At 49.7% G+C, this 13326-nt stretch overlaps 2 protein-coding genes across 6 annotated transcripts in view; both read left to right on the top strand.

Annotated features, from left to right (window-relative positions):
• Positions 1-10025, top strand: part of CEP85 (centrosomal protein 85) — a 31599-nt gene extending 21574 nt beyond the window's left edge. For all 5 annotated transcript variants that reach the window (XM_037135945.2, XM_037135944.2, XM_053660376.1 and 2 more), the window contains 7 exons: positions 2125-2277; positions 2510-2661; positions 3765-3876; positions 4810-4860; positions 6528-6635; positions 7748-7973; positions 8340-10025. In XM_037135945.2, the coding sequence (XP_036991840.2) occupies positions 2125-2277; positions 2510-2661; positions 3765-3876; positions 4810-4860; positions 6528-6635; positions 7748-7973; positions 8340-8500 (963 nt within the window). In that variant the 3' untranslated portion in view covers positions 8501-10025. The remainder of the gene's footprint in view (positions 1-2124; positions 2278-2509; positions 2662-3764; positions 3877-4809; positions 4861-6527; positions 6636-7747; positions 7974-8339) is intronic.
• A 1126-nt stretch (positions 10026-11151) lies between these two features.
• On the top strand, positions 11152-12616 carry SH3BGRL3 (SH3 domain binding glutamate rich protein like 3). Its single transcript, XM_037135770.2, has 3 exons — positions 11152-11301; positions 11897-12064; positions 12176-12616. Exons 1-3 carry the CDS (start codon positions 11254-11256, stop codon positions 12239-12241), a joined length of 282 nt encoding a protein of 93 aa, XP_036991665.1. The 5' UTR covers positions 11152-11253; the 3' UTR covers positions 12242-12616.
• Positions 12617-13326: the final 710 nt, after the last annotated feature.

The raw sequence follows: 13326 nt of genomic DNA, 5'->3' as shown, positions 1-13326 counted from the left end.
TTACCTAGCTGGTATAGCTCAGTGGATTGATCGTGGGCCTGTGAACCAAACAACTGTGGTTCAGTTCCTAGTCAGGGCACATTCCTGGGTTGCAGGCCAGTTCCCACCATTGCATAAATAGGCAACCATACATTGATATTTCTCTCCCTCTCTCCTTCCCTTCCCCTCTAAAGATAAATAAATAAAATCTTTTAAAAAACTTTTAATGAAAAATAATACATGTATCTAAGTTAAATAACCAAATATCAATATGTTTATAATAAAAGTTAGTAGTTCTGTTCCCAGATCATTCCATAAAGGTATTATTCATTGTCAATTCTTCTCGTCCTCCTGATATATACTTCTATATTTCTTTTTTTTAAATATTTATTTATTTTTAGAGAGTGGAAGAGAGGGAGAGAGACATCAGTGTGTGGTTGCCTCCTACACACCCCTCACTGGGGACCTGGCCCGAAACCCAGGCTTGTGCCCCGACTGGGAATGGAACCAGCAGCCTTTCAGTTTGTGGGATGACGTTCAACCCACGAGCCACAGTAGTCAGGGCAAGTTAGTAATTTATTTTCTTCCTGTTATTTTAGAGATGTTTTGGGAGGGAAAAAAGATAAACAATTGTGGTCTGCCCATCATTTTTTAAAATTCAAAGTTGGTCATCAGCATTTTTAACAAGCTTCCCAGGTGATTCGGATACATATTAGAATGTGAGAATCACTGGTTCTGAACTTGAAGAATATAGATTGTATCTCAGGTAAAGCTTTACATTGATTTTCAGGTATCTCTCTTAGTATAGAATTACATTAGGCCTTTTCCTCCTCTTTGCCATCAGTATATCTATCTTTTCTCTGCTTTCTCTTACTTCCTCGAGCTTCCTTTTCATAAAACAAAGAAAAAGCCGTAATAGTGGGGGAAAAAGTCTCCATTTAACAAATCTTGATTGAATGCCTGCTTTACATTGACCACTGACTGTGCTATGTGTCAGGGATATGATAATGAGAAAAATGGGCCCAGTCCTTCCTGTCAAGAAGTTTACAGTCTCATTAACCCTTTCCAGTGATTGCTTAGCTTTGTGTCATGTGTGGTATTTAGAAAAGAATGCATTGCCCATTAACCAGGACACACCAGACTAGTTGAATGTCTACAAGGAAGTTGTAAATACTTCTGTGATTCATTTCTGATGCAGAACACCCAGAGTTAGCATCAGCTTCCACAGGTTTTAGGGCATAGTCCCCAACAAAACTGAACTTATTTCAGGTGCCAGCTGCAAGTTCTGGATTCCCCAAAACAACTCAGAATTTAGGAAGATGCTATACTTAGGATTATAGTGTTTGGGGGCTTTTTTAATGCTTTTTTAAAAAATTGTATTTTTTCCCATTACTATTTAGTCCCCTTATAGCCACCTTCCGCCGCCGCCCCCCCCCCGTACCCACACAATCACCACACTGTTATCCATGTCCATGAGTCCTCTTTCCCAGGATTACAGTTTTATTATAAAGGATACAAATCAGGGCCAGCTAAATGAAGACACACACAGGCAAGGTCTGGGAAGGTCTTGACAGGAGGGCTTCTGTGCTTTCTCCCTGTGGAGTCAGTGTATGTCACCTTACTGGCACATCCTTTTCTTCACCAAACAGGAAGCTCACTGCGCTTCAGTGTCCAGAGTTTTTATTGGAGTTTTGTTGGGTAGGCAGTATGAGCTTAGTTCCTTTGGTCTTTCTAATGATTAGCCTCATGCTGAGTTATCTCATTAGCATAAATGCATTCACAGTGGGCTTTGGCCCACTGTGAATAACAAAGACACTCCTATTATTTGGCCAATTCCGGTCGTTTAGAAATTACCTCCCAGGAATCTGGGACAAAGACCAGACAATTTTTTATTGTGTAGAAGTGCTTAGGCAATTTTAGAAAAATGCCTAGGGAGCCCTTCTTTGCTTTTGGTTGAAAAATTCAGGTGTGTTAACTCTGTAGTTTATGTTCTAATCTCAAATGGGAAAATTTGATCAGCTTCCTGTCTTTATTGCGGTAAAATAACATTTAGAGCCGTGAGGACAGAGACAATGGTCAGTTTGGAAAAAGTTGATGGTCCTAGAGGATTCAACGGAGATAGATTCTTGACATTTCTTTTCCTAGGTCAAAGGTCGTGATAAGCACATCAATAATTTGAAAAAGAAATGTCAGAAGGAATCAGAGCAGAATCGGGAGAAGCAGCAGCGTATTGAGACTTTGGAGCGCTACCTGGCTGACCTGCCCACCTTGGAAGACCATCAGAAGCAGAGTCAGCAGGTAGTGGCAATGTCTGGGCATATCTGGGGCCAGCAGGGAGTGGCCAAGCCAGGGGGACTTTCTCAGCCTCTGCTCTATGCAGTTACCCTGTGGTTTCCTGAAAGGAAAACCCCTCAAAGCCCTAGATGTTGAGACTTAACATCTGTCAGATTTACAACTAGACTCTAAAATTTTTAGATACCCAGACAGTCTTTTTGGTTTGTTGACCTAAGCCTGAGGTCTTGTCTCTCAGCTTAAGGATTCTGAGTTAAAGAGCACAGAGCTGCAAGAGAGAGTGACTGAGCTGGAGAGCTTGCTGGAGGAGACCCAGGCAGCATGCAGAGAGAAGGAGGTTCAACTGGAAAGCCTGAGACAGAGAGGAGCAGACTTCTCCACTAGACATAGGTAAATATTCCTGTGGGGTTGCAGAAAGAAGTGAAGAACTGGGGTCTGGTCCAGGCTATCCCACTTACCACCTGTGTGACTGCTCAAATCACTTGTCTTCTCCAAGCTTCCTTTTCTTTGAATTGTGATTTACAGAAAAGCTGCCTGTGGGTAAGGGATAATATATCTTTTATGTGGAGTGTGCGGGATGTAATGGTGCAGTGGGAGCTTGTCATTGTATCCCGTGAAAGGATCCAACTCAGTGCCTGCCATAATAACAACACTGGATAATAATCCTTGCATATTTGTGTTGAATGAATGGAAGTACTTTATAAACTGGGAGATGAGTTATCTGAGTATTTGCAAAAGGAGGTCCTAGTGCTAAGAACTGGGGGCTGTCCACATTTTGAATCTTGTAAGATAAAGGCTACCAGCAGCATCTGTTTCTCCTCAGCCCTCGGAATTGCTCTCAATTGCTACAGCAGGTTCTGAGAGCAAAACAAGATCCCATAACGTGCTCTCAGGGTGTCTTGGGAGCCTCCTCCATATTAATAGCAGTTTTCCGAAAATGCGATGGCTGTGTTCAACAGCCTCTTGGACCAAATCCAGTTTCTAATGGATGGATTGGATTTCTCATCCCATATTCTACCCCAGTGACCCTGTTGTTTATCTTAGCTGTGATGAAAGTGAGTATAGGGGTCCATTGGAGGAGACCACTGGTTGGAGTTGAAAGTGAGGTTAGGGGACAAAGTTGCCTCTGCCCCAAACCATGTTTGCCAAGAAAAAGAGATTTTTTTGTATTTCCCAAAATTCTAAAGTATACCTCTATGACTTTTATAATCCAGATACATGTCATGAATGTTTGTTTTTGTATATCAAAGCAAAGAATAAAAAAGCCTTGGGCAGTTGGCCATCATATAGATGCTGGCTTCTAGGGAAGGGAACTAATGCAGACTGAGCAGCTCTTGTGTGGCAGACCCTGCATCACAACAGACTTAACATTGTCCTCAGCTGTGGTTCTGAAAGGCCTAAGTGCTTTGCCCCAAAACATACAGTAAATAGATCAGGAGTCAGAGCTACTTCTCTCTGACTTCAAACTTCTTAAAGAGGCCACTGTTTTTCAGCCTGCAAGACAAGCAGTGTGTTGAGGCAGGTGGAGAAAGTCCAGCCCAACAGGAAGAATGTCTCAAAGTGGAAATGGAGTCCTGCCAAAAGGAATGCGCTTCCCTTCGGAAGGTGACTGAGGGTATCGGGGCTGTCACGAGGGGAAAGGCTGAGAGGAAAGAGAAAAGTTGTGTATTGGGAAGGAACCTGAATTTTGGGCCTCAGGCCACCTAGGGTCTGTTACCCAGAGCTTTTCCTCTTTTCTGAAAAGTCATTCCTACATAATAAGTTTGCATTTTAGATATTTATTCTTATGACAGGCAAGCAAAGTAATGGAGGGACCTGCCTCTAAACATTCAGACTCGATGCTTCAAAATGGGGCACTGAAGCTTGGTGCCTGCGCTTCATTCATGGCTCAGGCCCCATACAGAACCTCTCATGCTGGGCAGAGACCCAGCCATTGAGGTGGCCCTAATTTAGCAAGGAGGAAGGAGACTGGGGCCTGCTGGTGAGACTGATCACAGATCAGCAAAAAAGAAAACCCAGAAATAATTCAGAGAATACCTGAGGTCTTAAAGGACAGGAAACTGGGCCTGTTCGGTTTCTCTCCTTGAACAGCAGTGTAACCAAAGCTGTAAGTAACAACTATCACATCTGTGGATAGGCAGACTCCATTAAAGTGTACTTGTAGTCATGCATGCCCTTTACCGAAGAATCAATTACACTGACTATATATAAAATTAATTGCACTGGCCTACAGTCATCAGGTGAGGGTGTCTCCCCCACCCATTCCGACCCCCAGTAGTAGTTGTGAGTCCACACTACTTTTTTTTTTGGGGGGGGGGGGTTCCAGTAAATGAAGCACAGGAGTGTGAAACTGGTTATCCAGGACAGGGAATTTGAGTTACATATATTTCTGTAGATAGAGCTAACTTGCCTTCACCCTGGTCTCACTGGTAGGACTAATAGACAAACCACAGGTCCTAGTGTAGCCTCTCACCCTCTTGTCTTCCACTGCAACATCAGCTGGTGCTTACAGCCTTTCTTGATAACTCTGCCTTTCAGATTGTGGAGAACCAACAGCAGAAGATGGATCACTTGCGTTCAAAAGTACAGGTGAAGTGGAGTCCTTGGGACATTGTAGGCAGGACTTAATGATGGAATCTCTAGAATTTAGCCAGCAGTCTGTACTGTTCTCTGCTATGCAGTTTGCTCAGTGTTAGGCATACAACAAGAATGAGACCCAGTCAGTGCTTTTAGCCTACAGTCTTGTTGGGAAGGGTTTTAGCACAGTGCTGTGAAAGCAATGTCTATGTTACACTAGGGGAGTGTGGAAGAGTTAGTGGGAGAGGTGGAGGTCAAGAGTTGCTGGAAGTCATGACCCTTGAGGGAAGAGGAGGAATTAGGCAGGCAAAGAAGTGGAACTGGAAAGGGTGGTATTGGAACTCCAGATAGAAGGAACAGCATGGGCAGGAACATGAAGGCACAAAACTGCAGTTTTGCAAATGGAGCTGCAAGCACTTTGATATTGTTGAATTAAGATGATAAATGGAGAAGTAGGCTATGGGAGAGCTTTGTCTCCCCTTAAGTTACCTTTTATTCTTTGGGTAGGTGTTGGGAATCGACTACAGCATTTAATTGGGGTGTGGTGTGGTCAGGTTTGCAACTCAGGCATCAGTATGGAAGAAGATTGGCTCTCGGAGTGGGGCAAGGCTGGAGGCCAGTGGACTGTTTCGAAAACCCTTGTGGGACATGAAGGAGCCTGACATCAGGCAGCACAGCAAGGAGATGTGAGGGGATGGGTTTAAGTGAGTTTGAGGAGGTGAAAGATTGAGAGGAATCAGTGACTGACAGAATTAGGGGGTTGAAGAATATGGAAAAAATCAAAGAGGACTCCCGGGTTTCTTTTTTGAGCCAGAGTGGGAGTGTCCTTTGTACTTTATTTAAATTAGCTGTAAAATCAGGGGGATATTGGGATGAATAGAATGAGAGGTCGAAGATGATAGATATAAATACATCCTTCCCCAAACTACCCCACACACACATTAACTAGATTTGGTGCCTGGGGGAATGTTCTACTCCTCATCTCTGTCAGAAGCATTTAAAACAGTATTGTCAAGGACTTGGGCTGTGAGCACCCTAAAGACTGGTATTGTTTTCAGTAGCCTCTGTAGCTCATCATAGTAAGTGCTCAGTAAATACTGAACTCAACTGAATGGATTCTGTTCCTTGCCCGCAAGAAAGTTATGGTGTAGTGGAGGGGGAGGCATTGTGTGCCCAGCCAACAGGTGCACTCGTGAGCTCTGATGGGGGTATGAGTAGCAGGGTGAGGTTAGGATTAATTGCCTCTGAATTGCAGATTGAGGAATGTTCAGGTGGGCCTTGGAGGTTTCCTAGGTGACAGGCAGAGCAGAGGAGGAGTCTAGGGAAAGGGGAAGAGAAGTGAGCAACAATCTTGGAGCTAGAACCTTTGACGATGAAGGCCAACTAGACATTCCGTGTGGCTGGAGTGTAAATTGTGTGGAGGGTAAAAAGAAAGATGGCTGAAAAGTAGGTAAGGGCCTGACTGACCTGGAATGCTTTCCTGAGGACCTGGCTTCTTATTTTGTACAAGGTCACTGGCTATAAAAGGGTTTCAGTCAGAGCTATTCTAAAATAAACTCATAGCAGCAGTGTTTGGGCAGGGTAGGGTTTTACTATATAGTCCGGGCCATGGTGATAGGCTCTGAACCAGACTAGTTACCCTGGTGTGTTCTCCCACCACTCCTTGCCATGGAATTTAGAGCCTACAGCAGCAAGTGGCTCAAGAAGAAGGAACAAGCCAAGGCCTGAAAGAGGAGGCCCAGCGGAGGGAGACAGCTCTGCAGCAGCTCCGCACAGCTGTGAAAGAGGTGAGCAGCACCAGCTGGGCCTCTTGGTACTCTTTCTCTGTGTGCGCTCACTCCCCATCCCTACTCCCACATGAGCCGCCATGTTTGAAAGGTACCTGCTGAGGTTTTTTTGGCAGAGGAATAGGAAGGGACATTGCATCATCCTTTGCATTAAAGGTCCTATGCCTGGCTTAGAGTGGCCATGATTACCCATGAATGCTTTTTGTATGTGGGAAGTCATTCTCTCTCCCTTTGTCTTCCTGCAGCCACAAATTTGTGGGGTTGGGAAGGTTCAAGAATACTGAGGGCTTGGTGGTCTTCCTGGAGTAAACAGCTGTCATCAGGGTCAACCAAATGCACTGGCCAAGCGCCTCTGGGGAGTCCCCCAGAGCAAGGATCGTCACATGTCCCAGTGTGGGTAAAGGGCTGGGACCAGAGGAGGAAGTCTTTTCAGTGTCTTTAAAATAGGATAGAGGTAGGGAGGGAAGGAGAGTGGGTTAAGCTGTGCAGGGTGAGGGGGAAGAGGCACAGGTGTATGTGAATAACTGGTCTATGTAGCGAAGCCCATCTCCACTGAGCCAAGGTTCAGACAGGAAGGCTACATTCCAGCACTATCTGCTCTGGGTCCCCAGCTTCTCCCATCACCCACCCAGTGGCCACTAGCTGTCATGTTGTCATTACTGCTCCCTTTATTCCTCTGACACACTGATCAGACTGGCTGGTGGCCACTTTTGTCAGGGTGGCAGGGAGAGATTGAAACCAGTGTCTCCTCAGATTTCACAGTTCACGTTAAGCCTTCTCTAATAGCCTGGCTAACAGAGTTGGCTGAGGGACTGGCTTCAGATAGAGTTCCGAGGGGTGGGAGTATCTTCTCTGGTTCCTGAACAGAAACCTGGAGGCTGATGACTCAGAGTCTGCTGGCGAGTGGTTTCCTCTCCAGTGCGGGAGCCCTGTGGACTCAGCCTTCCTACAGGAGGAACTAGGCCCGATACTGGAAGTGGGGTGTAAGGGGTGACATCACCTGACTCATAGCCTCTCCTTCATACACAAATATACATATATATTCACACAGGTACAGATACGCTGTCTTTCCCTGGGCCTGGGTTAATGTTCTTGCCCATTTATCCTCTCAGCTTTCAGCACAGAACCAGGACCTGATTGAAAAGAATCTGACGCTTCAGGAATACCTGCACCAAGCTCAGCCAGGGTCCCCATCTTCACCAGACACAGCCCAGCTGGCATTTGAGCTGCACCAGGAGTTGGCCAGTTGTCTTCAAGATCTGCAGGCTGTCTGTAGCATTGTGACCCAGAGGGCCCAGGGCCATGACCCCAATCTCTCCCTGCTCCTGGGCATTCACTGTGAGTCCTCAGGCCAGGCTGGGACCCAGGAGACTACCTTTCTCCTCTCACCCTCATCCGACCTCCCCATCCTTATGGCAGTGTGTGAACAAGTTTCGGGTGGCCTGATTACTATCCTCTGAGAGTTTGTGTGTTTTGCAGAGTAGATGTTCTGTAAGTCTATTTTGAGAAAGGCATGTTTTGGGGGTACCTGGGTGCAGGACAAGCAAAAAGTGGGCAACTAGTTTTCAGCCCACTGTCTCCAGCTGCTATTTTTAAAATGCTATGTCTCAAGACCATGGGCCTCCAGGTACAGCCTGTGCATACCGCCCCTCCACCTGAAAGTGGCCTTTCACTAACATTCTCTCAAAATGCTCTTCTCCCCAGCTGCACAGCACCCAGGGACTCCACTAGATTTACAGAAGCCGGATGTAATCAGGAGGAAACTAGAAGAGGTTCAACAGCTGCGCCATGACATCGAGGATTTAAGGACCACCATGTCAGATAGATATGCTCAGGACATGGGAGAAAACTGTGTCACGCAGTGAGGAATGCTGGGCGTGGGACAGGTTGTATTCCCCGAGGGAGGATCTGGTCTGCTGAGAGCACAGTCTAGCAGGCCCTGCCCTGACAGTCTCTTGCCTCCTGTGTGCTGCTATTCCCAGAGAAAGTGTGGAAGGAAGGTAAGAGCCTCCATCTGGGGCCAAGGGCTGCCTAGGGAACTGTGCCTGCTCTGTTGCTTTGCCTTGTTGAATTGCATTTTTCCTATCATCCTGATTCACCCTTTGAGGGTAAGTTACTGCTTAACTTTTGCAGGTCACCTGGTAAATCCTCACAAACTATTTCAAACCTCAGACTGACCTCAAAGACAAACAGGCTTCTCACCTCCCTTCTCCATCCTTTGGGGTGGATCCACATTCATTCCCACTCCATACCTTGGTCCTGCTGATGTGCAGATTTTATTAGAGGGCCTTGAAAGGTTGAGTACCAGTAACAGTGGTCATTTGGGAATTCTCAAGCCTCATGTGTCAGCCTTCCTGGAAGCTGGGCTAGCTTCTCGGTTTGCTTAGGCCCAGTCCCACTGCTTCTTCCTCAGGGCTCTTGTCCTCACAGACACCTCAGGGTGATCTGTTGATTAGCAAAGTACCTACTAGAATTGGGGTCCTAGGGATTATAGGCTCCTTCATCTATGCCATTTTACGGGAGACCCCACTCCAGCTGCCTGAGGCCTTGGGGCCCTGGCCATATGTTTAGTGCAGCCCCCTTCTCCTTTGTTCTCAGTCCGTCCAGGTAGCCCCCTTCTTGGACTTTGGGTGCAAACTCCTCTGTGGTTCTGGGTTTAGGCAGGATTTCCCCCCAGGATGCCCCAGGTCAACTGTCAAGCTGCTCACCCTGGGGCGGGGGCCCATGCCCAAACCTGATTCGTGCCTTTTGTGTCGGGTGGGCGGGGTTCCCTTTCTGGATCTGGGCTCCTTAAGAGTTCAGAGCGCCTAGTACAGGTTTTAAGGTGCACTTCAGTTTTTCTGGGGTGGGGGTGGGGGTGTTTCTCCAGGGCCTTTGGACCCTCCGCTTTCTGTTTTCTGTTGCTTCCTGTTGAGGGAGCATCCCACAGATGTTTGTATCTGGTTGCTGGGCTGGCCCCAGGCCTCCTCTAGAGCTGGAGCCAGGCCAGGTGGAGGCCATGTGTAGGGATGGGGAGCACTGGGCAGTTCAGGAGCCACCGTGAAACTCTTGCTGAGCTTTGGGCTGTCCGGGAAACATCCTAGACCTTACTGCTGGGCCTGAATGAGACCCGTTAAGTGTTTTTACAAATTGTGTTTTATTTATGCAGTGACTTGTCCCTTCCATTCAGAGCTGTCCCACCCAGCCATCCCCTCAGCCTCTGGGCTCCTGCCTCCTGAAAGTAGAACTGCCTGGTTGGTCTCTCCACTCTGTATTGGGAGCTCAGCCACCATGCTCACGGGTATTTTTCCTCATAAAGTTTATAAGCAGTTATTTATATGAACTCTTGTTATGTCAACTGGTTTGTATTGCCTATTTTGATTACAAAATAAAAATTTAACAGACTCCTCAGTTTTCTGTTGCCTTCCATCACCACTGTCCCCTACTCCACCCCTTATTTTGGCTTGTTGAAGCCAAAGCCTGGGAGTTGAGCCAAGTTCCCCAGACAGCAAGGAGGACCTTTGGCAGGACCAGCCTCATGTCTGTGTCTGTACTTCTCTGTTGTTCTGTGAGGAAAATCAGGTCTCTTCCCATACAACCTTCTGTTGGGGCAGAGCTGCCCTGAGTCACAGAAAAGCCGCCTCTGGAGTTTTCAGTAACGGGTGAAGAGGAAGTCAGCTGCCTCTGAGTTGCTGCGAGGAAGTGGCTTCCCCTGGAGCAAGGCAGGGCGCTATTGCCTCGAAGAGCCAGGGCTGTGTTCCTGGGGCACTCTTCAAGCCCTGGCCCTGGGGGGCTTCTGGAGGGGTGTCATGTCCAACCCCAGACAGACAGCAGTCTCCAAAACTGGGCTGGTTGCTACACTCCCCTTGAAACCCCTGAATCTGTGCTGGGAATAGGAGTGATTTCAGAGTGCCATCTGTGAACTGGAGTTGGGGCTGGGCTGGGGACACCCAACCCAAGACCAGCTGTGGATCTTTAACAAGGAGTCTGACACCAGCCTCTGCCTCCGCCCTTTCCAGAGCCAGCAGCCTCCTCTTACCTTGGCCTCCATCTGGCTCTTTGAGGGTGTGGCCCTGTCTCCTGTCACCACCCTTGCTTGCAAGATCTAAGTTTGCAAGAGTGGAGAGGGACATTGGGAATTTCTCAAGCAGGGGTTGTCCCTGCCTTGGTGTGCTATCCCAGAGGGTCAGCCGTTTGTGGGTGTCCCCTGGGGGACTGCTGGAGCTAGATGATCTGGAAAAAGCCTTCAAAATTCAAAGACGGGAGCTGAGCTCTACAGCACCAAGGGTGGGTGGTTGGGCACAACAAATCCGGGCGAAGCTGTGGCGGTGGACGTTGCCAAACTCTGCCCTCCTGGCTTTTCCAGCCCTTGGGTCCCTCTCCAGTCTCACACTGAACCCAGATGAGAGAAGGGAGAAAGCCGGGCCCTGGCGGGGATGGAGGGGACCTGCGGTGCGAGAGGCGGGTAGCACAAGCCTCGCCCCGGCCCCGCCCCTGCCCGCGCTGCCCATTGGTCCCGAGAGCGGTGACTCGCGGGCTGAGCAGGAAGGAAACCGCTCCCCGAGCGAGCGGCAGCGTCGTCTCCAGGCCGTGCAGCTACAGCTACCTCCGCTCATCCGCCAGTCCTTACACCCGCAGCATGAGTGGACTTCGCGTCTACAGCACGTCGGTCACCGGGTCCCGTGAAGTGAGTGCATGCCTGGGGCCCACGCTGGGGGAAAGCGTGGGCACCCGGATCCGCCCCCAGGGTGAGGGCGGGGCGGGGGCTGGGAGGCTCGGCCTCCGGGTTTGGGTCCCATCCTGAACGCCTTCATTGGGCATCCTGGGGCTTCAGCAGCCCCAGCAGGAACTGCCCACCTCCATCCAGTGTCACTCAGACACTCATTCTCTGCACCCCCACTACCAGGATGCCCCACACTGCTTCCTTATCTTGCCCTTCCTCTTCTCCGCTGCGTGTACCTGGAACGGGATGGCCCCTTACCGGCCCGTACTCAGGCCTGCTCTGCCTTGCCATGGATGAGCTTATGGCTCTACCCACCCTGAACTTCACCCCACTTCCCTTTACTCTGACTTACCTCCCCTTGGTCGGTGGTCCCTCTCTCATCCCACACCCCTGCAAGCCTGACTCACCCTCAAAAGTCCTAGTAGCAAGAACCCTCCCCCACAGTGTAGAGGGAGCAGTGGGGGAACAAAAGCTCCTGGCCACAGCCCCTGTCTGCCCAGGGTTTCCCCTCTAAGCCCTCCAGCCTGCTCACCGAACCCTGCCTTCCTCCTGCCCCCAGATCAAATCCCAGCAGAGCGAGGTGACCCGCATCCTAGATGGAAAGCGCATCCAGTACCAGCTAGTGGACATCTCCCAGGACAACGCCCTGCGGGATGAGATGCGAGCCTTGGCGGGCAATCCCAAGGCCACCCCACCCCAGATTGTCAACGGAGATCAATACTGTGGGGTATGAGCCTGGGAGTTGGGGTGGGGGAGTGTGGTAGAAGGATTCGGGCCGAAGTCAGACCTGAGACAGCACCAGCACTCAGGTGAGCCCCTCTCTCATCCCCTCCCCCAGGACTATGAGCTCTTTGTGGAGGCTGTGGAACAAAACACGCTGCAGGAGTTCCTGAAACTGGCCTGAGCCAAGCCCCAGCTGGCCAACTACTCCGTCACCACATTCCCCCAGCCCCCAGCCATTGTGGGCCATGAAGGACCTTGTGACCAACTCCTTTATTCCTAACCTTCTGACCTTGGAGCCCTGCTCTCCAACTGAAGCCTATCCTCCTCTTCCCTCTCCTCGATTCAGAGGCAACATTCCTTACCCAGTAGTCTCAGAAATTGTCTTAAACAACAGCCCAAGTGCCGGCTTGTCTCAGCCTGGCCCTGGGGCTGCCACCCTGCCTGGCACTGGCTGATGGGCACCTTTGTTGGTTCCATTAGCCAGGGCCCTGCCAAAGGCCCCGCAGTCCCCCACCTGGGAGCACCCTACAGATGATTAAATGTCCCATTCCATTGGCGCCTTGTCTGTTTGGTGTTGCCTAGACATCCTGAGTTCCTGCTGTGAGCAAGGCTGGTAGATGTAAGTCTGCTGAGGCTGTGCTCCTGTGGGCAGGTCGGTTGAGCCGTCCCCTGTGTGGCACTTGTGTGAGATAGTGCATGTGTTTGGATATATGTCCAGCACACATCTGTGTGGACCAGTGGTTTCTGCAAACAGTGTGGGTGGGTCCCCTTCCAGTTCCCGTGCATGTGATGATACATCTGTGCCTTGGTGTGTACTGCACATTTGCATGTCTGTCAGTAATGTGGCTGGGCCATGTGGCTGCCTGCCTGTGTTCCAGCAGATTGGCTAAGTGTGGGCATGTCATGGGAATTGCTACACAGCAGCAGTTCTGCCAGTTTGGGGACAGTGGCTTTGTGCACAGTGTCGAGGAAGGCTTTCCACATGTTTGTGGTTCTGTGCATATCTGTGCACAGGGATCTGCTGGCTACACATTTGCCCATGAGGCTCTGCTGCCCCAGCTAAGCCAGTGCTGGAGCCAGCCTTCCCTTTGCTGGAGTGGCTTAACCCTTCTGTGGAGAAAGAGGAACCTGGGAGACAAAGCCCCGCGCCTAGGCCTGCCAGCTGGGGCTCAAGTTACAGAGAGGGCGGGTCAGCACCGCCCCCTCCCCGGCCCAGCTGGGCCCCAGCCTTCCCTGGAGCTCAGCTGGGCTGCCCCACAGAGGAGC

The sequence above is a fragment of the Artibeus jamaicensis genome, unplaced genomic scaffold, assembly GCF_021234435.1.
Source record: "Artibeus jamaicensis isolate MK-2021 breed Jamaican fruit bat unplaced genomic scaffold, CSHL_Jam_final scaffold_847, whole genome shotgun sequence".
Classification (NCBI taxonomy): Eukaryota; Metazoa; Chordata; class Mammalia; order Chiroptera; family Phyllostomidae; genus Artibeus; species Artibeus jamaicensis.
The sequence above is the reverse complement of the archived record's forward strand: the minus strand, read 5'-3'. Positions and strand labels throughout refer to the sequence as shown.